The sequence below is a fragment of the Oncorhynchus clarkii genome, chromosome 7 (genome assembly GCF_045791955.1).
Source record: "Oncorhynchus clarkii lewisi isolate Uvic-CL-2024 chromosome 7, UVic_Ocla_1.0, whole genome shotgun sequence".
Taxonomy (NCBI): Eukaryota; Metazoa; Chordata; class Actinopteri; order Salmoniformes; family Salmonidae; genus Oncorhynchus; species Oncorhynchus clarkii.
The window spans coordinates 66,650,773-66,673,107 of record NC_092153.1 but is presented as its reverse complement, the minus strand read 5'-3'; the positions used below and the strand labels follow the sequence as shown (position 1 = coordinate 66,673,107).

Genomic DNA, 22,335 nt, shown 5'->3' with positions numbered 1-22,335 from the left:
GGCAAATGAAAAACGTCCTGCACGGTGTTGGGCTGTAAGCACAACCCCCACCTGTGGACGTCGGGCCCTCATACCACCCTCATGGAGTCTGTTTCTGACCGTTTGAGCAGACACATGCACATTTGTGGCCTGCTGGAGGTCATTTTGCAGGGCTCTGGCAGTGCTCCTCCTGCTCCTCCTTGCACAAAGGCGGGGGTAGCGGTCCTGCTGCTGGGTTGTTGCCCTCCTACGGCCTCCTCCACGTCTCCTGATGTACTGGCCTGCCTCCTGGTAGCGCCTCCATGCTCTGGACACTACGCTGACAGACACAGCAAACCTTCTTGCCACAGCTCGCATTGATGTGCCATCCTGGATGAGCTGCACTACCTGAGCCACTTGTGTGGGTTGTAGACTCTGTCTCATGCTACCCATAGAGTGAAAGCACCGCTAGCATTCAAAAGTAAACAAAACATCAGCCAGGAAGCATAGGAACTGAGAAGTGGTCTGTGGTTATCACCTGCAGAACCACTCCTTTATTGGGAGTGTCTTGCTAATTGCCTATAATTTCCACCTGTTGTCTAATCCATTTGCACAACAGCATGTGAAATTTATTGTCAATCAGTGTTGCTTCCTAAGTGGACAGTTTGATTTCACAGAAGTGTGATTGACTTGGAGTTACATTGTGTTGTTTAAGTGTTACCTTTATTTTTTTGAGCAGTGAATACAGTGGGGCTAAAAAGTATTTAGTCAGCCACCAATTGTGCACGTTCTCCCACTTAAAAAGATGAGAGGCCTGTAATTTTCATCATAGGTACACTTCAACTATGACAGACAAAATTATTTTAAAAAATGCAGAAAGTCACATTGTTGGATTTATAATTAATTTATTTGCAAATTATGGTGGAAAATAAGTATTTGGTCACGTGCAAACAAGCAACATTTCTGGCTCTCACAGACCTGTAACTTCTTCTTTAAGAGGCTCCTCTGTCCTCCACTCGTTACCTGTATTAATGGTACCTGTTTGAACTTATCAGTATAAAAGACACAATGTTTCTCATCTCCCTCTGTCTCTCTTCCTCCCCTTCCCCTCACCCCCTCTCCCTCTCTCCCCCCAGGAGAGGAAGTTGTGTGCACACCCATGCCTGGAGATCTACAGAGATGACCTGATCCACTACATGAGTCCTCTGGCTCGCCAGGGAGATTTCTACGTACCAGAGGTCCGTCAGGACCCGGACAGGAGGCTGCTGGGAGACAATGACTCTGAGGAAGACAGAGGGACCGACATCACAGGTACACTACAGTAGGCCCTAGACCAGGGCTCTCCAACCCTGTTCCTGGAGGGCTACCCTCTTGTAGATTTTTGCTCCAACCCCAGTTGTAACTAACCTGATTCAGCATATCAGCCAGGTGCACTAGATTAGGGTCGCTCTCCAAGAACAGGGTTAGAGATCCCTGCCCGAGACACACACACACACACACACACACACACACACACACACACACACACACACACACTCTCTCCACTGGGCTATACTTAGTACTGTACAAGTAGAGAACATTATTTGGGGTGTTCACCCACTCTGCCCAGAGTGGGTGAAAATGTGCTTTGGTGGTGATCATTTAATTTCCTTATATTATAAAATGCATTTTACCAAGACACATATGATTCTTCATGTTCTGAATAGTTCAGTGGTGTCTTTGTATAAAATATCATTAACATTATATCCTAAAAGGCAGATTTCATGATCTAATACATCCGATAATAAGCACCGAGCTATGTTGACAGAGCAGTGCAGCTTTCTTGCAGAGACTTTTGGGGATTTTACATGTTGTGGTAGTCTGCAAAGTTGTTTCCATGGGTTGCAGAAAGCTACACCGAACAAAAATATGAACATGTTGGTTTCATGAACTGAAATTAAAGATCCCAGAAATGTTCCATATGCACAAAAATCTTAATTATCTCAAATTTTGTGCGCACGGTTTTTACTGCGTGATCATTACACAGGTGCACTTTGTGCTGTGGACAATAAAAGGCCAGTCTAAAATGTGCAGTTTGGTCACACAACACAATGCCGCAAATGTCTCAAGTTTTGAGGGAGCATGCAATTGGCATGCTGACTACAGGAATGTCCACCAGAGCTGGTGCCAGAGAATTCCATTTTCATTTCTCTACCATAAGCCAACATGTCGTGTCTCAAAAACTATATTGATCTCTGTTGTTTTATGTCTTCCAGTTTTCGAGAAGGATGACAAGTTCAACGCTGAGCCTGTCAGTTAGCCTTAAGTCTCACACAGTATCCAGCCTAGCTGACGCTATTTTCCAGATTTTTGACCTTTTTTTTTTTATCTGGTCTCCATTAATTTAGTCCGCTTAAATTTGGCCATCCTACAAGGGTAAAAACTCATTACATTTTAAACAGAAAGACAATTTTAAACATTTCTTTTTCCCATCGGTCAAAAGATGTGTTTTTGATTGGACACCCTACATCCGTCAGATTCATCTCTTGACTTTGAAGCCAGTTCCACTGCTTTTTTTCCATTGTTCCCCTCTAATCAGGGACTGATTTAGACCTGAGACACCAGGTGGGTGCAATTATTAGGTAGAACAGAAAACCAGCATGCTCTGGACCTCATAGGGTAAGAGTTGAATACGCCTGCCCTACATTATTACATCCATGGGCATACTGTACTATATATTTTAACGAATACATACTGTATCAATGGAAGCACAATCCTCATATGGATTGGGAGCTTAACACTTTGTCTTTGAGGCCATTGCCCAGTCAATCAGCAGGGGAACCAGTAGGCCTATGCTTCTTTGTTAACTGATTGAATCACTAGTAATAATAGATATGACTGTCCACATTGGAAGGTGTTAGAACACAGATAGCTAGTTGGCAGAGAAATACACATAATGTGAATGTAATGGTGATCCACAGAATAACAGGTCACTCCATGGTATTAGCAGAGAATAGTGTATTTTTGAAAAACTATGTATGTATAATTAAATTGGACGATAATGTTCAAAAAATATGCAGTATATGTTTTGTGTGTTATTGTCGCATCATTTCAGTTTCCAGTTGGTACCAAAGGGATTTGGATCTTGTTGATGGTTGGTGGTGTTTATGAGCTGAATCCCCACGGTGTGTCGTAGTGTGCCTGTGTTTATGAGCTCCTAGGGTGTGCTCCTGTCCTGTGAGTGACACACACACACACACTCTCACACACACACACACACACACACTCTCTCTCTCTCTCTCTCTCTCTCTCTCTCTCTCTCTCTCTCTCTCTCTCTCTCTCTCTCTCTCTCTCTCTCTCTCTCTCTCTCTCTCTCTCTCTCTCTCTCTCTCTCTCTCTCTCTCTCTCTCTCTCTCTCTCTCTCTCTCTCTCTCTCTCTCTCTCTCTCTCTCTCTCTCTCACACACACACTCGATCCTGTGAGTGAGACACACACACACTGTATCCTGTGAGTGACACCCTGTCAGGTGCTAATGAAAGGCTAAGACCCACAGAACACTGCTGTCACTCACCAGGGGGTTGGTCACAGCCACCACCACCATATGCCCATAAAACACACAAACACACACACCTGGGTAGACGTCATTTACTAGGGGTCTGTCCTTCACCACCATCATATGTATGGCCTGATGCTGCTCAGTGCTCACCCATACTAGACTGGGCTGGCCTGTAGCAGAGTCCCCTGGGCTCCATTAACACTGTGGCATGGCACCTAATGTTTAATCAACAGTAAGAATGAGAGGTGAGGTTTATGAATACTAACAGTGTCTGCATCCCAAATGGCTCCCTATTGCCTTCCATAGGGCACTACTTTTGACTAGATCCCTATAGGCTATAAAGGGACCATTTGAGACACAGCCAATTTAACTGCTTTATGAGGATATGTTTAGGAATGACTGGATATATTGGCTCAAATAATTTGGACAGACACTCATGCAGGTAGTTTGATGCAGAACATAGTCAAAAAGGTGATTTAAAGGAAATAAGGAGGGGTCAGACTAGAAGTGAGAGAGCGAGATGGTGGTACAAGATTAGTCTCCACCCAAACATCACCAGAGATAGAATGTGTTGCTGTGGTTGTGTCATGGAGGTGTTGTACATGCTGTCAGTCTGTCTCTGTGGGAGTGTATGGGGGGGGATTCCATAACAGGTATTGAGGGCCACATATTTGCCTAGACCTAATTCCATGGATGACTCTGCACGAACTGATAAGATGAGAAAGTTGAGTGATCTAAATCAACACATAGCTGTGACTTCATATCTACCATAGACCGCGAAGGCTATATCTCTGAGAGATATCCTTCCAGTAGCTGTGAGCTTGGCCTACTGCTTCAGCTTGCCTGATTTCCCTTTAAATCATCTTCCACTCAGCTCTTAACCTGCCAAGTGAGCCATTAATGTTACTCCAGCCACAAGGGAAGGGAGGGGAGGCAGCCTGGTCCTGGCCTAGAGGCACGCAATGTGGTGGGCTGGGTATGGACCTACAGGCACGCAGAGGGGCGGGGAACAGCATGGTAGGCTGGGTATGGACCTACAGGCACGCAGAGGGGCGGGGCACAGCGTGGTGGGCTAGGTATGGACCTACAGGCACGGGGCGGGGCGGGGCACAGCGTGGTGGGCTGGGTATGGACCTACAGGCACGCAGAGGAGCGGGGCACAGCGTGATGGGCTGGGTATGGACCTACAGGCACGCAGAGGGGCGGGGCACAGCGTGGTGGGCTGGGTATGGACCTACAGGCACGGGGCGGGGCGGGGCACAGCGTGGTGGGCTGGGTATGGACCTACAGGCACGCAGAGGGGCGGGGCACAGCGTGGTGGGCTGGGTATGGACCTACAGGCACGGGGCGGGGCGGGGCACAGCGTGGTGGGCTGGGTATGGACCTACAGGCACGCAGAGGGGCGGGGCACAGCGTGGTGGGCTGGGTATGGACCTACAGGCACGGGGCGGGGCGGGGCACAGCGTGGTGGGCTGGGTATGGACCTACAGGCACGCAGCGGGGCGGGGCACAGCGTGGTGGGCTGCGTATGGACCTACAGGCACGGGGCGGGGCGGGGCACAGCGTGGTGGGCTGGGTATGGACCTACATACACGCAGCGGGGCGGGGCACAGCGTGGTGGGCTGGGTATGGACCTACAGGCAGGGCACAGCGTGGTGGGCTGGGTATGGACCTACAGGCAGGGCATAGCGTGGTGGGCTGGGTATGGACCTACAGGCAGGGCACAGCGTGGTAGGCTGGGTATGGACCTATAGGCAGGGCACAGCGTGGTAGGCTGGGTATGGACCTACAGGCACTCAGCGGGGCGGGGCACAGCGTGGTAGGCTGGGTATGGACCTACAGGCGGGGCACAGCGTGGTGGGCTGCGTATGGACCTACAGGCGGGGCACAGCGTGGTGGGCTGCGTATGGACCTACAGGCGGGGCACAGCAGGTGTGTGTTGGGGGGTGGACAGATGTTGTGTGTGTAAATGCATTGAGAGTTGGTGATAGAAAACCTGAGGGTGAAATGTGTGTGCAGGCAGAATTATCCATCTAAACATTTATATGTGTGTGGTTGTGAAAACCTGTGCACATTGGGGGGTGACTACAAACTGAGAGGGAAATATAATTGTTGCGGCTGCAGCGTTTCGCCAATGTGGAAGCCCATTGCAGGCCCATGCTGTGTTGATGTGATCTAAGAGAACAGAGGAAGAGAGCAGTAACAGGGGTGTGTGTGTGGGGGGGTGCATGTGTGTGTATGTGCGTGCGTGCGCACAGAGTAGCAGTGGGATGTTGTGTGTGTGGACCCTCTCAATGTTTGATGACCTGTCCCCTCTCACCGTGAGGAATCACATTTTCCAGCCTAATACACCAGTGGGACATCAGTTCTGCGCACACACATGCAACAAATACACACACACACACATACACACACACACATACAGTGGGCAAAAAAGTATTTAGTCAGCCACCAATTGTGCAAGTTCTCCCACTTAAAAAGATGAGAGGCCTGTAATTTTCACCATAGGTACACTTCAACTATGACAGACAAAATGAGAAAAAAAATCCAGAAAATCACATTGTAGGATTTTAATGAATTTATTTGCAAATTATGGTGGAAAATAAGTATTTGGTCACCTACAAACAAGCAAGATTTCTGGCTCTCACAGACCTGTAACTTCTTCTTTAAGAGGCTCCTCTGTCCTCCACTCGTTACCTGTATTAATGGCACCTGTTTGAACTTGTTATCAGTATAAAAGACACCTGTCCACAACCTCAAACAGTCACACTCCAAACTCCACTATGGCCAAGACCAAAGAGCTGTCAAAGGACACAGAAACAAAATTGTAGACCTGCACCAGGCTGGGAAGACTGAATCTGCAATAGTTAAGCAGCTTGGTTTGAAAAAATAAACTGTGGGAGCAATTATTAGGAAATGGAAGACATACAAGACCACTGATAATCTCCCTCGATCTGGGGCTCCACGCAAGATCTCACCCCGTGGGGTCAAAATGATCACAAGAACGGTGAGCAAAAATCCCAGAACCACACGGGGGGACCTAGTGAATGACCAGCAGAGAGCAGAGACCAGCAAATCCTGCAGTGCCAGACGTGTTCCCCTGCTTAAGCCAGTACATGTCCAAGCCCGTCTGAAGTTTGCTAGAGAGCATTTGGATGATCCAGAAGAAGATTGGGAGAATGTTATATGGTCAGATGAAACTAAAATAAAACTTTTTGGTAAAAACTCAATTCATCGTGTGGACAAAGAATGCTGAGTTGCATCCAAAGAACACCATACCTACTGTGAAGCATGGGGCTGGAAACATCATGCTTTAGGGCTGTTTTTCTGCAAAGGGACCAGGACGAAGATGAAATGTGACTGGGTCTTTCAGCATGACAATGATCCCAAACACACCGCCCGGGAAACGAAGGAGTGGCTTCGTAAGAAGCATTTCAAGGTCCTGGAGTGGCCTAGCCAGTCTCCAGATCTCAACCCCATAGAAAATCTTTGGAGGGAGTTGAAAGTCCGTGTTGCCCAGCAACAGCCCCAAAACATCACTGCTCTAGAGGAGAGCTGCATGGAGGAATGGGCCAAAATACTAGCAACAGTGTGTGAAAACCTTGTGAAAACTTACAGAAAATGTTTGACCTCTGTTATATACCCTTTGTTGGCAATGACAAAGTATCAAGAAACTTTTGTTATTGACCAAATACTTATTTTCCACCATAATTTGCAAATAAATTCATAAAAAATCCTACAATGTGATTTTCTGGATTTTTTTCCTCTCATTTTGTCTGACATAGTTGAAGTGTAACTATTATGAAAATTACAGGGCTCTCTCATCCTTTTAAGTGGGAGAACTTGCACAATTGGTGGCTGACTAAATACTTGTTTGCCCCACTGTACATACATACTTACTTACATACATACATACTCACTCACTCACTCACTTTAACTAACCTCCAGGCGAGCTTCAATGCCATACAACTCTCCTTCCATGGCCTCCAACTGCTCTTAAACGCAAGTAAAACTAAATGCATGCTATTCAACCGAACCCTGCCCGCCTGTCCAGCATCACTACTCTGGACGGCTCTGACTTAGAATACGTGGACAACTACAAATACCTGGGTGTCTGGTTAGACTGTAAACTCTCCTTCCAGACTCACATTAAGCATCCATCCAATCCAAAATTAAATCTAGAATCGGCTTTCTGTATCGCAACAAAGCATCCTTCACTCATGCAGCCAAACATACCCTTGTAAAACTGACCATCCTACCGAGCCTCGACTTCGGTGATGTCATCTATAAAATAGCCTTCAACACTCTACTCAACAAACTGGATGCAGTCTATCACAGTGCCAGCCGTTTTGTCACCAAAGCCCCATACACTACCCACCATTGCGACCTGTACGCTCTCGTTGGTTGGCCCTCGCTTCATACTCGTCGCCAAATCCACTGGCTACAGGTTATCTACAAGTCTGCTAGGTAAAGCCCCGACTTATCTCAGCTCACTGGTCACCATAGCAGCACCCACTCGTAGCACGCGCTCCAGCAGGTATATCTCACTGGTCACCCCCAAAGCCAATTCCTCCTTTGGTCATCTTTCATTCCAGTTCTCTGCTGCCCATGACTGGAACAAATTGCAAAAATCTCTGAAGCTGGAGACTCACATTTCCTTCACTAGCTTTAAGCACCAGCTGTCAGAGCAGCTTACAGATCACTGCACCTGTACATAGCCCATCTGTAATCAGCCCATCTGTCTACCTACCTCATCCCCATACAGTATTTATGTATTTATCTTGCTCCTTTGCACCCCAGTATCTCTACCTGCACATTCATCTTCTGCCGATCTACCATTCCAGTGTTTGATTGCTATATTGTAATTACTTCGCCCCCATGGCCTATTTATTTCCTTAACTTACCTCATTTGCACTCACTGTATATAGACTTTTTGTTTTCTTTTGTTCTACTGTATTATTGACTGTATGTTTTATTTATTCCATGTGTAACTCTGTTGTTGTATGTGTCGAATTGCTACGCTTTATCTTGGCCAGGTCACAGTTGCAAATTAGAACTTGTTCTCAACTAGCCTACCTGGTTAAATAAAGGTGTTCTCAACTAGCCTACCTGGTTAAATAAAGGTGAAATAAAATAAATGAAATAAAAAATACACACACACACACAGATGACACACACACACACACACGTTCACTTTATTTTGCGTTCAGTCACTGATAATTTCACATCAACTTTCCACCACGTACAGACACACATACACACACACATACAGGAGAGTAGAGCAGTGTGGCAGTATGTCTGTGGTAGGAAGACTTAGCCCATACAGGCTGTGAGAAACTGGGCTGAGGCAAAGCTTTCCTCTAAAGCCAGCCTAATCAAATCAAATCAAATGTATTTATATAGCCCTTCGTACATCAGCTGATATCTCAAAGTGCTGTACAGAAACCCAGCCTAAAACCCCAAACAGCAAGCAATGCAGGTTTAAGCACGTTGGTTAGGAAAAACTCCCTAGAAAGGCCAAAACCTAGGAAGAAACCTAGAGAGGAACCAGGCTATAAGGGGTGGCCAGTCCTCTTCTGGCTGTGCCGGGTGGAGATTGTAACAGAACATGGCCAAGATGTTCAAATGTTCATAAATGACTAGCATGGTCAAATAATAGGTCTGGGACAGGTAGCACGTCCGGTGAACAGGTCAGGATTCCATAGCCGCAGGCAGAACAGTTGAAACTGGAGCAGCAGCACGGCCACGTGGACTGGGGACAGCAAGGAGTCATCATGCCAGGTAGTCCTGGTAGTCCTGGAGAGAAAGAGAATTAGAGAGAGCATTCTTAAATTCACACAGGACACCGGATAAGACAGGAGAAGTACTCCAGATATAACAAACTGACCCTAGCCTCCCGACACATAAACTACTGCAGCATAAATACTGGAGGCTGAGACAGGAGGGGTCAGGAGACACTGTGGTCCCATCCGAGGACACCCCCGGACAGGGCCAAACAGGAAGGATATAACCCCACCCACTTTGCCAAAGCACAGCCCCCACACCACTAGAGGGATGTCTTCAACTACCAACTTACCATCCTGAGACAAGGCCGAGTACAGCCCACAAAGATCTCTGCCACGGCACAACCCCGACAGGAAGATCACATCAGTGACTCAACCCACGCACCCCTCCTTGGGACGGCTTGAAAGAGCACCAGTAAGCCAGTGACTCAGCCCCTGTAATAGGGTTAGAGGCAGAGAATCCCAGTGGAAAGAGGGGAACCGGCCAGGCAGAGACAGCAAGGGCGGTTCGTTGCTCCAGAGCCTTTCCGTTCACCTTCACACTCCTGGGCCAGACTACACTCAATCATATGACCCACTGAAGAGATGAGTCTTCAGTAAAGACTTAAAGGTTGAGACCGAGTTTGCATCTCTCACATGGTTAGGCAGACCATTCCATAAAAATGGAGCTCTATAGGAGAAAGCCCTGCGTTGGACCGAAAGTTTCTGATTTTTGCAATGTTACGTAGATAGAAAAAAGCTGTCCTTGAAACAGTCTTGATATGTTCGTCAAAAGAGAGATCAGGGTCCAGAGTAACGCCGAGGTCCTTCACAGTTTTATTTGAGACGACTGTACAACCATTAAGATTAATTGTCAGATTCAACAGAAGATCTCTTTGTTTCTTGGGACCTAGAACAAGCATCTCTATTTTGTCCGAGTTTAAAAGTAGAAAGTTGGCAGCCATACACTTCCGTATGTCTGAAACACAGGCTTCTAGCGAGTGCAATTTTGGGGCTTCACCATGTTTCATTGAAATGTACAGCTGTGTGTCATCCGCATAGCAGTGAAAGTTAACATTATGTTTTTGAATGACATCCCCAAGAGGTAAAATATATAATGAAAACAATTGTGGTCCTAAAACGGAACCTTGAGGAACACCGAAATGTACAGTTGATTTGTCAGAGGACAAACCATTCACAGAGACAAACTGATATCTTTCCGACATATAAGATCTAAACCAGGCCAGAACTTGTCTGTGTAGACCATTTTGGGTTTCCAATCTCTCCAAAAGAATTTGGTGATCGATGGTTTCAAAAGCAGCACTAAGGCCTAGGAGCACGAGGACAGATGCAGAGCCTCGGCCTGATGCCATTAAAAGGTCATTTACCACCTTCACAAGTGCAGTCTCAGTGCTATGATGGGGTCTAAAGCATTTCATACACATTGTTTGTCTTCAGGAAGGCAGTGTGTTGCTGCGCAACAGCCTTTTCTAACATTTTTGAGAGGAATGGAAGATACGATATAGGCCGATTTAGTTTTTTATATTTTCTGGGTCAAGGTTTGGCTTTTTCAAGAGAGCCTTTATTACTGCCATTTTTAGTGAGTTTGGTACACATCCGGTGGATAGAGAGCCGTTTATTATGTTCAACATAGGAGAGCCAATACAGGAAGCAGCTATTTCAGTAGTTTAGTTGGAATAGGGTCCAGTATTTTTGTCCTCTGACGTTCTTGGGTAGGCAGAGGGAGTCTGGAAGGGCATCAAGGAATCTTTGTGTTGTCTGTGAATTTATAGCACGACTATTGATGCTCCTTGGTTGGGGTCTGAGCAGATTACTTACGATTTTACGTAATAAAATGGTCCGATAGTCCTGGATAATGAGGAAAAACATATTCCATGGGACAAAACTAGGTCCAGAGTATGACTGTGACAGTGAGTAGGTCCAGAGACGTGTTGGACAAAACCCACTGAGTCGATGATGGCTCCGAAAGCCTTTTGGAGTGGGTCTGTGGACTTTTCCATGTGAATATTAAAGTCACCAAAAATTGGAATATTATCTGCTATGACTACAAGGTCCGATAGGAATTCAGGGAACTCAATGAGGAACGCTGTATATGGCCCAGGAGGCCTGTAAACAGTAGCTATAAAAAGTGATTGAGTAGGCTGCATAGATTTCATGACTAGAAGCTCAAAAGACGAAAACGTCATTTTTTTTTTGTAAATTGAAATTTGCTATCGTAAATGTTAGCAACACCTCCGCCTTTGCGGGATGCACGGGGGATATGGTCACTAGTGTAACCTGGAGGTGAGGCCTCATTTAACACAGTAAATTCATCAGGCTTAAGCCACGTTTCAGTCAAGCCAATCACATCAAGATTATGATCAGTGATTAGTTCATTGACTATAATTGCCTTTGAAGTAAGGGATCTAACATTAAGTAGCTCTATTTTGAGATGTGAGGTATCACGATCTCTTTCAATAATGACAGGAATGGAGTAGGTCTTTATCCTAGTGAGATTGCTAAAGCGAACAGTATCATCACACACACCCTTACACACACACTTACACAGAGACAAACTGGGACTTGGACCCAGTTATCTAACTGATCTAACTGCACAACAAAAGTCCTCCAAGGCAAGCACAGTGACTGGGACTTCAGCTGGGAATAACTCAACACCCTTCTGTCTACACGACTCAGGATCTTCAGTAGGAGATTGGGATGTAAAATGTGCAACACAGACGCACGCGCGCACACACACACACACACACACACGCGCATGTGCACACACACTCATGGCAACCAGAAGATCTAATCTCTCTCTCTCTGTCCCCTCCACACATGGCTGCAGACCTGTCCCCGGCTGACGGTGTGTGTGTGTGTGTGTGATGATACTGTGACAGGTACCCATGGTCCTATCACTGACTGGTCTCATCTCACAGAGGTCAGAGGAACACAAGGAGCCTTCTCGGACCATCGCCCCTGTATTTGTGACAGGGCCAGCCAACTCCACAACAGTCACCCTTTCCTCTCTGTCTTTTACTAACATGTAAGGGTGCACTGAAGAATGGGTGGACATGGTATGGATTTGCACTTGCATTTTCCTGCTAGTTTCTTTTCATCGTTTCTGACATATAGCTGTGCTAGCCTGTATCTCACTGCTCAGTATTGCCTATGGCTTTTTGAGAATGCTTTTAAAAAATCCTTTGGAGAAATCACATTAAATATTGCACATACTCCATAAGCAAGTAGCAATAATGGATTGATTATAGTTATGAAGGGTGGGAAGACTAGCCTGAAGGCACCACTGAACATTTCCTCTGTGTGTGTGTGTGTGTGTGTGTGTGTGTGTGTGTGTGTGTGTGTGTGTGTGTGTGTGTGTGTGTGTGTGTGTGTGTGTGTGTGTGTGTGTGTGTGTGTGTGTGTGTGTGTGTGTGTGTGTGTGTGTGTGTGTGTGTTCACTGTTCACTGTTCACTGTCAGATTTCAGTTTCCACTACCTCCTATCCATCACATGTAAATTAGTCTAGTGTGAATTAACCAGTGACAGCTCTTGGCTAGATTTCAGTTGCACTGCAATGAGGCAGTTTTATTCAGACAAAAAAACATTGGTTGGGAGTTTGTGTCTGTGTGTACAGCACATTTATTCAGCTTAGCTTTGTTTCATAGCTATTTACTATAATTTTACTCATGTCGCCCAGTGTAGGCTAACTGAAGTCACAGAGGAGGAAATGGTCTTGACTTATTGTCCTGACAGTGTTGTTTGGTGTCATTTCATTAGTTGCACATTGGTTAATTTGGAATGATATGGAAAGAGATAGACAGGTGGTAAACCCTTTAACATAAACTGCTGTCAACAGCTCAGTCTTTGGTGAGTCTGACATGTCCTATCAGCTTCAACTTCATCTCTGTCACTCTGCTTCTCTCGGTCTCTATCTTTCTCATTCTGTTCATCTGCAGTCTCTCTCTGTCTTTCTCTTGGTCTCTCTCTCCCTCTTTGTCCTTGGGTGATGTGCGTGCGTGAGCGAGCGTGAGCCACTGTGACAGAATGAGATAAATTAACATTAGGAAGAATCCTGTCTGTCCTATCTGCTATTAGGTACACTGGAGTACACAAACCAAACCATCACTCTGCTGAAAAAACACTGACATAGACACTAAAAACTGAAACGCAAAACGATTTGTGTTGTATTTATCACTTAGAAATGCTGAGTTTGAAGTGTCCCTTCTTGAGCGTATGCCCAACACTCATACAGAGAGTGATATATACATGTTCTCAGTGCAGTGTTCATACAAAATTGTTTTTCAGGTCGGAAAGGTATATCATAATTTCTGTTATTATAATTTATTAGGCACAGTTTTAAAATATTTGATCAATCACATAATAAGCCAGGATCAGAATATTACATTTTAGCATGTCCATACAGTATGTGCACATATCACCTGCATGTGTGCGAGTGGGCCATTGCTCAAGGAGAGACTACAGTTAGACATTTTAGCAGCAGGCAGGCCAAGCCTATAAAATATGATAGAAACAGACTAACTAGGTAGCTAATTCAAAACATATATTGTAGCCTGGCTAGTTATCCCTCTAGTTAACTGTTTAGCTATTATTAGCATGTATTCATGTTTTTGTCATGTCCCCAAAAAATTTCCACCGGCACTCGCAAATAAGGTCATATAAAGTTGATGTACACAGACGTGGGCTGCCCAGTGACACGAGCCTACCAGACGAGCTAAATCACTTTTATGCTCACTTTTATGCTCGCTTCGAGGCAAGCAACACTGAGGCATGCATGAGAGCATCAGCTGTTCCAGGCGACTGTGTGATCACGCTCTCCGTAGGCGACGTGAGTAAGCCAGATGGATTACCAGGACGTGTGCTCCGGGCATGTGCTGACCAACTGACAGGTGTCTTCACTGACATTTTCAACATGTCCCTGATTAGGTATGTAATACCAACATGTTTCAAGCGGACCACCATAGTCCCTGTGCCCAAGAACACAAAGGCAACCTGCCTAAATGACTACAGACTCGTAGCACTCAAGGCTGTAGCCATGAAGTGCTTTGAAAGGTTGGTAATGGCTCACATCAACACCATTATCCCAGAAACCCTAGACCCACTCCAACTTGCATTCCGCCCAAATAGATCCACAGATGATGCAATCTCTATTGCACTCCACACTGCCCTTTCCCACCTGGACAATAGGGAAAACTTACGTGAGAATGCTATTCATTGACTACAGCTCAGCATTCAACACCATAGTACCCTCAAAGCTCATCACTAAACTAAGGATCCTGGGACTAAACACCTCCCTCTGCAACTGGATCCTGGACTTCCTGATGGGCCGCCATCGGGTGGTGAGGGTAGGTAGCAATACATCTGCCACGCTGATCCTCAACACTTGAGCTCGCCAGGGGTGCGTGCTCAGTCCCCTCCTGTACTCCCTGTTCACCCACAACTGCATAGCCAGGCACGACTCCAACACCATTAAGTTTGCAGATGACACAACAGTGGTAGGCCTGATCACCAACAACGACGAGAAAGCCTAAAGGGAGGAAGTCAGAGACCTGGCCGGGTGGTGCCAGAATAACAACCTATCCCTCAACGTAACCAAGACTAAGGAGATTTTTGTGGACTACAGGAAAAGGAGGACCGAGCATGCCCCCATTCTCATCGACGGGGCTGTAGTGGAGCAGGTTGAGAGCTTCAAGTTCCTTGGTGTCCACATCAACAACAAACTAGAATGGTTCAAACACACCAAGACAGTCGTGAACTGGGCACGACAAAGCCTATTCCCCCTCAGGAAACTAAAAAGGGTAGTGCGTACGGCCCAATACATCACTGGGGCTAAGCTGCCTGCCATCCAGGACCTCTACACCAGGCGGTGTCAGAGGAAGGCCCTAAAAATTGTCAAAGACCCCAGCCACCCCAGTCATAGACTGTTCTCTCTACTACCGCATGGCAAGCGGTACCGGAGTGCCAAGTCTAGGACAAAAAGGCTTCTCAACAGTTTTTACCCCCAAGCCATAAGACTCCTGAACAGGTAATCAAATGGCTACCCGGACTATTTGCATTGTGTACCCCAACCCCTCTTTTTACGCTGCTGCTACTCTCTGTTTATCATGTATGCATAGTCACTTTAACCATATCTACATGTACAGTGGGGCAAAAAAGTATTTAGTCAGCCACCAATTGTGCAAGTTCTCCCACTTAAAAAGATGAGAGAGGCCTGTCATTTCTATCATAGGTACACTTCAGATATGACAGACAAAATGAGAGAAATAATTCCAGAAAATCACATTGTAGGATTTTGAAATGAATTTATTTGCAAATGATGGTGGAAAATAAGTATTTGGTCACCTACAAACAAGCAAGATTTCTGGCTCCCAAAGACCTGTAACTTCTTTAAGAGTCTCCTCTGTCCTCCACTCGTTACCTCTATTAATGGCACCTGTTTGAACTTGTTATCAGTATAAAAGACACCTGTCCACAACCTCAAACAGTCACACTCCAAACTCCACTATGGCCAAGACCAAAGAGCTGTCAAAGGACACCAGAAACAAAATTGTAGACCTGCACCAGGCTGGGAAGACTGAATCTGCAATAGGTAAGCAGCTTGGTTTGAAGAAATCAACTGTGGGAGCAATTATTAGGAAATGGAAGACATACAAGACCACTGATAATTTCCCTCGATCTGGGGCTCCACGCAAGATCTCACCCCGTGGGGTCAAAATGAACCACCCCCCGTGTGGTTCTGGGATTTTTGCTCACCGTTCTTGTGATCATTTTGACCCCACGGGGTGAGATCTTGCATGGAGCTCTCAAGCTTTGTCAGGTTGGATGGGGAGCTTCGCTGCACAGCTATTAACAGGTCTCTTCAGAGATGTTAGATCAGGTTCAAGTCCGGGCTCTGTCTTGGCCACTCAAGAACATTCAGAGACTTGTCCCAAAGCCACTCCTGCATTGTCTTGGCTGTGTGCATAGGGTCATTGTCCAGTTGAAAGGTGAACCTTCGCCCCAATCTGAGGTCATGAGAGCTCTGGAGCAGGTTTTCATCAAGGATCTCTCTACTTTTCTCCATTCATCTTTGCCTTGGTCCTAACTAGTCTCGCAGTCCCTGGCACTGAAAAACATCGCCACAGCATGATTCTGCCACCACCATGCTTCACCGTAGGGATTCATCAGACCAGATAATCTTGTTTCTCATGGTCTGAGAGTCTTTAGGAGCCATTTGGCAAACTGCAAGCGGGCTGTCATGTGCCTTTTACTGAGGAGTGGCTTTCGTCTGGCCACTCAAATCAAATGTTAATTGTCACATACACATGGTTAGCAAATGCTAATGCGAGTGTAGTAAAATGCTTGTGCTTCTGGTTCCGACAGTACAGTAAAATCTAACAAGTAATCTAACAGTTCTCCAACAACTACCTAATACACACATCTAAAGGGGGGTGAATGAAAATATGTACATATAAATATATGGATGAGCGATGGCCGAGCAGCATAGGCAAGGTGCAGTAGATGGTATAAAATACAGCGTATACATATGATATGAGTAATGTAAGATATGTAAACATTATTAAAGTGGCATTGTTTAAAGTGTCTTATATGTCCGTCTATATGTATTGTCTATCTATTTATCTGTCTATCTAGCTCTCGTCTGTCTATGTGTCTCTGTCTGTGTCTGTCTGTGTGTTTGTCTGTCTGTCTGTGTCTGTTGATTCACATATGTTATATGCTCATCATTTTCATGCATTCTGCTTAGTAACACAGTGCCAACAAAAAGGTATGCATTCTCTTTAGTCTTACCTGTTCTCCCCATGTCTTTTTCTCCCTAAGCGTGGCCTCTAACTATTCTTATTTTCTCTCTCCCTGTCTCACTAGGTGCAGACTCCAATAGTGAGTGCAGTTCAGGGAGTGGTGTTTTCCTGTCAGACAGCAGAGAGACCTCCCTAGCCCCATCCAGCGTCCCCTCCCTGATCCGACACTACAGAGGAGGAACAGGAGGAGGAAGAGGAGGTGAACACCGCAGTGACAGGAGCTCCAGCTCCTCCTCCTTTGAGGAGTTGGACATGGAACTCCCAGATGGACAGGAGGAAGCAGGGACAGAGCAAGCTAGCGACGCCCCCGGCAACAAGCACCTAGAGACAACCACAGAGGAGAGAGGGGTTGTAGCCGGGGGGGAGGAGTGAGGGGATGAAGTGGGGGAGAAGAAGAAGTGGAGGTTGGGGGAGGAGGAGAGAATTCTAATGTGCAGTTTTCTATGGCTCTTTTTCAATTAGTCTTTCCTTGATTCCTCCCATTTTGCACTTCCTCCTCCAATATGGTTGAGGTGAGGAAATAGTATGCAGGGAATCACAGAAAGACTTATTGAGATAGAGCCATTGTGTCTTCCTACAAGTAGATTTTTTTTTACATTCCCAACCCTATTTTAAGGTGATGAGTTAGTCTGATGAGTGTGTTGTGTTGAGCTGTTGGTCAGGCAGTTCCAAAGGGAAAATGATTTCCTTCTTTCTGTCCTACTGTTGATTGGCTGACAGAAAATAGCCTACTTGAAAAAATAAAAATGTCAGGTAACCTGAGTTTCTTGAAATCCATGTTTGTTTTTAAGTACTTCATTGATATGATAAGCATGGTGAACAAGTGTGTTTCGATGCATTTTAGATTATTTTTTTTTACTTGATTGTTATGTTTTTACTATTAAAATTATAATTATCATCCCTTGTGACTGATGTTTTGACCTTCATCCTGTAATTGCAGTAAAACTGTAGTGTATCAATATTTGAGATGATCTTACTTTTGATTTTTATATAGTGTTTTTCTTTTGAGTAAGAAAAAAAACTATTTAGAATATGTTTGTTTGGGTATGTAAAAGTGCTCAGTTTTTCCATACGGTCTATTTTTCCCATCCTTTCAATCTGACCAAACAACTTGAAATCTGTAAAATCAGTATAAGTACTGTATAAGCCGGTTGGTTTGAGCCCTGAATGCTGAAAGCTATGGTATATTAGACTGTATACCACGGGTATGACCAACAAAAAAAACGATTTACTGGTCTAATTAAGTTGGTAACCAGGTTATAATAGCAATAAGGCACCTCTGGGTGGGGGGTGGTATACCTAGTCAGTTGTACAACTGAAATGTTTCTTCTGCATTTAATCCAACTCCTTTGAATCAGAGAGGTGCGGGGGGCTGCCTTAATGGACATCCACATCATCGGCGCCACAGACTTGCTCAGGGCAGAACAACAGATTTTTACCTTGTCAGCTCGTAACGGTTACTGGCCCAACGGTCCTACAAACCTGCCGCCCCATAAAAGGCCAATATACCACAGCTAAGTGCTGTTCTTATGCACAACGCAATGCCGAGTGCCTGGATACAGCCCATAGCCTTGGTATATTGGCTATTTAAATATGCCATGGGTAATTTGGGTCCTGGCTGCTGATTGGCTGAAACAGAATTTCAGACGTGTGTATATAAGACAATATACCATAGTATGATGCAAAAATACTTGTTTATTGTTCTATTTATGTTGGCAACCAGTTTATAATAGCAATAGCAACTTGGGTTTGTGGTATATGCCCAGTATACCACACCCCCTCGGGCCTTATTGCTTAATTATATCCCGATGTCACAAGAATGTCAAAAAGATCATCAAGACAACAACCCCCTGAGCCACTGCCTGTTCACCACGTTACCATCCAGAAGGCGAGGTCAGTACAGGTGCATCAAAGCTGGGGCCGAGAGACTGAAAAAAAGCTTTATCTTACGGCCATCAGACTTTTAAATAGCCGTCACTAGCACATTAGAGGCTGCTGCCCTATATAGCCTTGGTTTCTCAAATGATTGCCTCGCCTGGTTCACCAACTACTTCTCTGATAGAGTTCAGTGTGTCAAATCGGAGGGCCTGTTGTCCAGACCTCTGGCAGTCTATGGGGGTCCCACGGTTAAATTCTTGGACCGACTCTCTTCTCTGTATACATCAATGATGTCGCTCTTGCTGCTGGTGAGTCTCTGATCCACCTCTACGCAGACGACACCATTCTGTATACTTCTGGCCCTTCTTTGGACACTGTGTTAAAAACCCTCCAGACGAGCTTCAGTGCCATACAACTCCTTCCGTGGCCTCCAATTGTTCTTAAATACAAGTAAAACTAAATGCATGCTCTTCAACCGATCGCTGCCTGCACCTGCCCGCCCGTCCAACATCACTACTCTGGACGGTTCTGACTTAGAATATGTGGACAACTACAAATGCCTAGGTGTCTGGTTAGACTCTCCTTCCAGACTCACATCAAACATCTCCAATCCAAAGTTAAATCTAGAATTGGCTTCCTATTTCGCAACAAAGCATCCTTCACTCATGCTGCCAAACATACCCTTGTAAAACTGACCATCCTACCTACCCTCGACTTCGGCGATGTCATTTACAAAATAGCCTCCAATACCCTACTCAATAAATTGGATGCAGTCTATCACAGTGCCATCCGTTTGGTCACCAAAGCCCCATATACTGCCCACCACTGCGACCTGTACCCTCTCGTTGGCTGGCCCTCGCTTCATACTTGTCGCCAAACCCACTGACTCCCAAGTCATCTACAAGACCCTGCTAGGTAAAGTCCCCCCTTATCTCAGCTCACTGGTCACCATAGCAGCACCCACCTGTAGCACAATTCTCTGGTCACCCCCAAAACCAATTCTTCCTTTGGTCACCTCTCCTTCCAGTTCTCTGCTGCCAATGACTGGAGCGAATTACAAAAATCTCTGAAACTGGAAACACTTATCTCCCTCACTAGCTTTAAGCACCAGCTGTCAGAGCAGCTCACAGATTACTGCACCTGTACATAACCCATCTATAATTTAGGCCAAACAACTACCTCTCCCCCTACTGTATTTATTTATTTATTTATGCTCCTTTGCACCCCATTATCTCTCTACCTTGCACATTCTTCCACTGCAAATCTACTATTCCAGTGTTTTACTTGCTATATTGTATTTACTTCGCCACCATGGCCTTTTTTTTTGCCTTTACCTCCCTTATCTCACCTCATTTGCTCACATCGTATATAGACTTATTGTTCTACTGTATTATTGACTATGTTTTGTTTATTCCATGTGTAACTCTGTGTTGTTGTTCGTGTCGAACTGCTTTGCTTTATCTTGACCAGGTCGCAATGGTAAATGAGAACTTGTTCAACTTGCCAACCTGGTTAAATAAAGGTGAGAAAAAAAATATATATATATATGTACACAGACTTGAAATCACTGGCCACTTTAATAATGAAACACTAGCCACTTTAATAATGTTTACATATCTTGTATTACTCATCTCATATGCACAGTTGAAGTCGGAAGTTTACATAAACCTTAGCCAAATACAGTTGAAGTCGGAAGTTTACATACACTTAGGTTGGAGTCATTAAAACTTGTTTTTCGACCACTACACACATTTTTTGTTAACAAACTATAGTTTTGGCAAGCCGGTTAGGACATCTACTTTGTGCATGACACAAGTCATTTTTCCAACAATTGTTTATAGACAGATTATTTCATTTATAATTCACTGTAACACAATCCCAGTGGGTCAGAAGTTTACATACACTAAGTTGACTGCCTTTAAACAGCTTGGAAAATTCCAGAAAATGATGTAATGTCTTTAGAAGCTTCTGATTAATTGATTAACTGACTAATTGACATCATTTGAGTCAATTGCTATGATATGCTCAGCTGTGGGTGAAAAAAAATGGGAGAGATTAAGAAGGGAGGGGTGAGAAGGAAAGAGAGGGAGGAATTGGGAGTGTACAGACGACACAGAGGGATGTATACATCTGTAATTAAATAACTGGGAGACCAGAAATCAAAGTTTTATGCAAATGGTTATGTAAATTCATGAGCAGCAGTGTTAAGGTATTTTCAAGATCACACCATTTATTCCACTCTCAGAGAGATGAATAATACCAGGCAGGCAGGGAAGAATCTCCACTTCAGTTCATTCCTGTTTCTAACCCTGAGTGTGCCTCAAATGGAACCCTATTCCCTACATAGAGCATTACTTTGACCAGGACCCATAGCGTTCTGGTCAAAAGTAGTGCACTATGTAGGGAATAGGGTGTTGTTTGTTACACATTCCCTGTCTGCTTTAGTCCTGGAATGGATGTCTTTCTAGACACAACCTTGTGGATGATACATTACTCACCATTTGTCAGCGTAGAGCACACTATTGTCATACAGAGGATATCATAAATATTCCCCCCTCTTGGATTTCTTCATTTTATTATGTTACAAAGTGGGATTCAAATATATTTATTTAATAGGCTTTTGTGAACAATCTACACAAAACACTAATATCAAAGTGGAAGTAAACAATCAGATTTTTTTTAAAGATTAGTGAAAAATAAAGCACGAATATACCTCCCTGAGTCAATACTTAATTTTTTACAAATGTTATCATTTAGCAGACGCTCTTATCCATTGCGATTTACAGGAGCAATTAGGGTTAAGAGCCTTGCTTAAGGGCAAATTGACATTGTTCACCTAGTCGACTCTGTCAAGATGTTGGGGATCATGATTAGACAGCAATTGTCAAGTCTTGCCATATATTTACAAGTAGATTTAAGTCAAAACTGTAACTTGGCCACTCAGGAACATTCACTGTCTTCATGGTAACCAACTTCAGTCTACATTTGGCCTTGTCTTGTAGGTTATTGTCCTGCTGAAAGGGGAATTCCTCCTCCAGTGTCTGGTATAACGCAGACTGAAGCAGGTTTTCCTCTAGGATTTTCCCTGTGCTTAATTCCATCCCATTTATTTTTATCCTGAAAAACTCCCCCGTCTGTGCCATAATCAAGCATACTCATACCATGATGCAGCCGCCACCATGCTTGAAAACGAAGAGGCAGTTACTCAGTGATGTGTTGTGTTGGAGGCTTTGCATTTAGGCCAGAAAGTGTATTCCTTTGCCATGTTTTTTGCAGTATTACTTTAGTGCCTTGCTGCATGCAGGATGCATGTTTTGGAATATACATTCTGTTTATTTGTATTCTTATTTCATTCTGTCATTTAGGTAATTATTGTGGAGTCACC

At 44.8% G+C, this 22,335-nt stretch overlaps 1 protein-coding gene across 1 annotated transcript in view; it reads left to right on the top strand.

The window, feature by feature from the left end:
• Positions 1-18,040, top strand: part of LOC139413703 (testis-expressed protein 264 homolog) — an 88,553-nt gene extending 70,513 nt beyond the window's left edge. The window contains exons 3-4 of the mRNA XM_071161385.1: positions 1,095-1,269; positions 17,137-18,040. Of these exons, the coding sequence (XP_071017486.1) occupies positions 1,095-1,269; positions 17,137-17,444 (483 nt within the window). The 3' untranslated portion in view covers positions 17,445-18,040. The remainder of the gene's footprint in view (positions 1-1,094; positions 1,270-17,136) is intronic.
• The last annotated feature ends 4,295 nt before the right edge of the window (positions 18,041-22,335 follow it).